The sequence below is a fragment of the Centroberyx gerrardi genome, chromosome 21 (genome assembly GCF_048128805.1).
Source record: "Centroberyx gerrardi isolate f3 chromosome 21, fCenGer3.hap1.cur.20231027, whole genome shotgun sequence".
Classification (NCBI taxonomy): domain Eukaryota; kingdom Metazoa; phylum Chordata; class Actinopteri; order Beryciformes; family Berycidae; genus Centroberyx; species Centroberyx gerrardi.
Window position 1 is genome coordinate 7,032,807 of NC_136017.1, and position 5,000 is coordinate 7,037,806.

General features: G+C 46.4%; 1 protein-coding gene across 1 annotated transcript in view; it reads right to left on the reverse strand.

The window, feature by feature from the left end:
• Window positions 1–5,000, reverse strand: part of LOC139926983 (Krueppel-like factor 7) — a 34,341-nt gene that overhangs the window by 9,445 nt on the left and 19,896 nt on the right. The window contains exon 2 of the mRNA XM_071918932.2: window positions 2,988–3,594. Within this exon, the coding sequence (XP_071775033.1) occupies window positions 2,988–3,594 (607 nt within the window). The remainder of the gene's footprint in view (window positions 1–2,987; window positions 3,595–5,000) is intronic.

The window sequence follows — 5,000 nt, forward strand, 5'->3', positions numbered from 1 at the left end:
ATGGAGTGACAACAGGGAGGAGGGGGGACAAGCAGCAACATCTTCTTTGTAACAGAAAGCAACAGGGTTGTGGGAAATAGTTAATTTTGAGAAATACAAAATGCTACATGTAGCACCTTTAACCTTGGCAGTGTTAGTGCCATGCTCTACCCATTTAGCTGTCTGTGTCATTTCATTGTAATTCTGGATATGGGTCCTTAAGATCTGATGTTTTGAGACTATACATCTATGGGAGTCCACACTAAACATCTGTTACACATCTCCAGAGGCTGTCCATGTCACTTTTTTTTACACTCTCCCTGTCCAGCTCTTTGCTCATATGGGCATTATGACTGGATTGCATCAGGGCCACCGCTCTCCCTGAGCCGGCCCAGTTGGCATGGAGTTTGCGGTCGCGGGGGCTGTAGATGAGTCACACCGGGGAAATCAATGATGGCATCTCAGTGCCCTCTGCTCCACAGTCAGCTTGACACCTAAACCTGTGGTGCTCACCTCTCAGGGTGCCATCACACCTACAGTTTGTTTTCTTTGGTCCGAACCATAGTTGACAAGTTTACTTTGTTGCATTTTTGCATTCGGTTTTGGTTCACGCTGCCCAATCACAAGCAAACCAAGGCTTGTAAACAAAAGTCACATGGACTCACAAGTGGCTTGTTTATTGAAGAGTTTTGGTCTTCGTTTTGGTCACCTGTCATCCTGCCAGGTCACAGATTTTGGTGGCGGTGGGGAGTCAAAACATATCCAACTCCAGTCCATATAGCTAAGCATGATGCACTTGTCTGCACGCTTTGCTGTAATTGACCTTCTCTGCTGTTCATACCAGTTAAGAACAGTTGAAGAAATAGCTGAATATGAGCATCAGTCTAGACTGCAGTCCCCTCAGTTTGTTTTGTGGCTAGGCTTTCCAAGCATGAGGAATTGCTAGCTATCAGATGTCAACATCTGCCTGCTTATACCCATAACACCTTGTGTTTTGGGGTCGTTTCACATAGTTGGTATGGTTACGCTCTCACTCCTAATGAACCGCACCACAGTTCACTTGGAGGAGGACTGAGACTCGCATTTTCAGGAGTCTCGGTGCCGTTATTTGGTGCCACCCGAGTCTGAACGGCATCGTTCTCACCTGCCCAAACGAACCAAACTAAAGAAGGGAACACTAAACATGCTTGTTGTGAATGCTGTCTGAAAGCAAAAGGGTGCCGAACCGCAGTACCAACCAATGGCTTCTATTTTCTCTTTTCCAGTTATTTTGCTTCATTCACTATTGGAGGAAGCCTTGAGGCAGTATCCCACAGGAAGAGCTGCTTCCTCACCAAGATTATAAACATAAACTTTTTTATATTTGAAATATATTTTTTCATGGTCTCGAAATGATCCTATGACCTCCCAAAAAAAAGGAATCATCTTGCGATCCCCAGACGGGCTCCGACCCCAGACTGAGAACCACTGACCTAGACTTATAGAACGCGTAGAGGACGGGAAGGCCTGAAATAAAACGGGGAAATGGCGGCCTATCCAGGTCAATCCATCCATCACTGTGCAGTTACTCAGACGGAGGACAGCTTGCCGACAGGGGTCTGAGTGGTTTGGGATTGAGATGGAAGAGAGGGAGAGTTATGGCCCCTCACCCCTCCCCCCGTCCTGCTTGAGAAGAACCTTGACAAGGAGGGTCCGTCCTGGTTTGGCACGCAGCTGTACTTAGGTGGAAAGAGTAAGATAGGGGAGCTGGGTTTTCTTAAATCATCACATTTTTATCTTACTTGGTAATATATCCACGTGCCACTAAGGGGACCGAGCAGTAAGCCTGTGCCAAAGATTATAGGGATTTTTTTGTGCATTTCTTATCATTTTCTGTTGCACATTTTGTACTTGTTCCAAAAGCAAAGCAGGTGGATTTTACTCAATTATCTCAAGTTACGTTATTTATGAATTCAGAATGATGGATAGATAGATAGATAGATAGATACATAGATGGATGGATAGATAGATGGATGGATGCTCACACAAACTGATGGAAATAAGTGTTGATGATGCCACCAATCCATACTGAAAATATTAAAAACAAGCCATATTTTCTATCTCTGTTTATCTTGTAGAGAAGTGCCAACACTATTTATTTCCCCTCACAGACCAAAGGAACTCCAGAAGCATACTGTCCCATATAGTATGCATGTCTGATTGAGTGGCTGAGACTTTAAGAAAACACCACTGGCGCATATGACAGCTTGAACGGAAATAAATGCATTACTGAAATGGAATATTTTATTCCAAAATGCAATATTTACAGAAACCAGAGTTGTTTGTGAATTTGTCTTATTACGCTTTTGGAAAGCCTCAACTGAAAAAGTAAACAGTGATTACAAATCTAGTAAATCTACCATCTCAAAGGTGTTTTTTAATGGGGAATACTACTACTGATACCTCAGTTACTAATAGCACTACTACTAGTACTGATACTACTACTTCTGTTACTACTACTTCTATTGTTACTACTATTGCTACTAGTAGTAGTGCTGCTGCTGCTGCTACTACTACTATAACTACTACTACTACTACTTCTATTACTACTACTACTACTACTATTACTACTACCACTACTTATATTGTTTCTACTACTACTACCAATACTACTACTGCTGCTACTGCTATAACTACTTCTATTACTTCTATTACTACTGCCAATACTACTACTACCACTAATACTTCTATTACTATTACTGCTCTACTGCTACTGCCACTAGCTTTATTACTATTAGTACCACCACTACTACTACTACTACTACTACTACTACTTCTATAACTACTACTACCACTTCTATTACTACTAGTACTACCACAACGTCTGCTACTACTGCTACCACTTCCACTGCTAATCCTACCACTACTACTACTTCTATTGCTACTACTACTCCAACTACAACATCAACAATTACGACTACCACTACTACTACTACTACTAATAATCACTATATCTGTCTAATTCTCACCTGTGTGTGTCCTCTGGTGGGCCTTGAGGTGGGAGCTCTTGGTGTACACCTTCCTGCAGCCGTTGAACTGACAGCGGTGGATCCTCTTCTTGTTCTCCGGGAGCTCCCCCACCCCGATCACACACGCCGCCCCCTCCTCTTCGTCCTTCACCCGGACGGGGAGGGCGTGCGCCGCCACCAGCCGGGCCGCGCTGAGCCCCACCTTCCTGGCCACCAGCTTGAGGGTGAGCGTCCCGTCGGCCGAGGCCGTCAGCGTCTGGCTGGGCTTGACCAGGTGGCGGCCCAGCTCCGGGGACGAGGGGGGCGTCAGGGAGGTGACGGCGCTCAGCTGGGCCTGGTGGACCCCCTCCGTCCCCTCCGCGCCTTCCAGCCCCTGACCCTTGGGTTTGAGGGAGGGGGGGTTCTTCCGTGCGGGGCAGAGGAGCGCCGGAGGTGGGCTGGGGGGCTCGGGGAGGCCGGGTAGGCTGGGGAGGAGGGCGTCCGACAGCTCCTCCTCGCTGTCCTCCTTCAGGTAGGCCGGGGTGAGGAGGCCGTCCAGGTCTTGGTCGAAGAGCTCCGACAGACGCTTGGGCTCCGTCTGCAGGTAGCGCTCCAATTCTAGACAGGTCTATGAGAGAGAGAAGGGGAGAAGAGATGGGATTAAATCTCAATTTAGACAATCTATGCTCACACAGAAATACACTACCAGTCAAAAGTTTGGACACACCTGATTGAATGTATTATGTTTTTCATTATCTTAAAGCCATTTTGATCTAAAGGCTTCTGCTTAAATGCTTGAAATGTGTTTCTTAGACAAATATAAATAGTGAAGTTGATCCTATGTATGAATTTCTTTCCAAAGCCTTTGCCTTTCCATCAAGGCAAAGGGCGGCTACTTTAAAGAATCTAAAATATAAGATAGTTTTGATTTGTGTAACACATTTTTGGTCACTGAATAATTAAAAAATAAAGAAAATGCGTGTGTCCAGACTTTCGACTGGTAGTGTGCACTCACACACATGCGATGTATTTGTGCTGCTGAGTTGAAAATGCTCATCCTTGTTCTGAACCAACAGCTCTAAATGAAATCCCACTTGACAATCTCAACAAGCACCAGCTCCTCTGATATGTCTTTACACGCCGCAGAGAGAGAATCTGCATGGTGTCGTCCACTCACCCAGACAGGCAACTTAGCAACTCTGCCAGCTGTCACGAGCACGCACACACACACGTACACACACACACACGCGCGGCCACCAAGACAGCCGGGATTACCTGGCAGCTCTTGCAAGACGGCTGATTACACACTGATTGATTGCAACCGCTGTAGTGCGGAACGAAGGAAAAGGCGGCGGATAGCGGAGGAGAGCGGAGGAGAAGGCCTAAACTGAACAGAACTCCTATCAAACAACATTTTATAGAGCTTTGACAAGCCATGCGTGCACCCCGTTCCACTGAGCCAGATAGGAAGATTTATTCAGCTGTAGTTATGGTCCGCTTCGTTCCTATTACTCCAAACACTTCTCCCTCCGTAGGGCAAATAAAAGGCCGCATCCCCGACTTGTGTGAACTGGCATCCTGAGAAGTCTATTACTTCAACAACAAGCTGGCACCGTTCTAAGTCGAGAGCTTGTAAGGGGGGGAAGAGAGGCGCTCCAAGTCCGAGGATGAAGCTATTATGTTTGAACGGACAGCGGCAGTTTGATCCCGTGGATCGTTGTGTTTCGCTTGTAGCCACTAACCCGTTTTGACAGCTGAGATGGAGGCTAGCAGCTCCACTGGGCGCGTGGTACTAGCCACTTCATTTGTGTGTAAATAGGCACTGACACACAGAGTAGCTAGTTCCATTATCAGGAATACGGTCGTACAGACTGAACACATCAGAGACATTTACAATCTTACAACCCCCCCCCACCCCCCCCCCCCGCTTTCCTTGTTTGCACCTTCTAAAAATAAAACGGCACTTTTCTTTTTTCTTTTTTGGAGGGGGGGGGGAGTCTGTTGCTAAGGGAGTACGCTTTCTCCTCTCAGTCC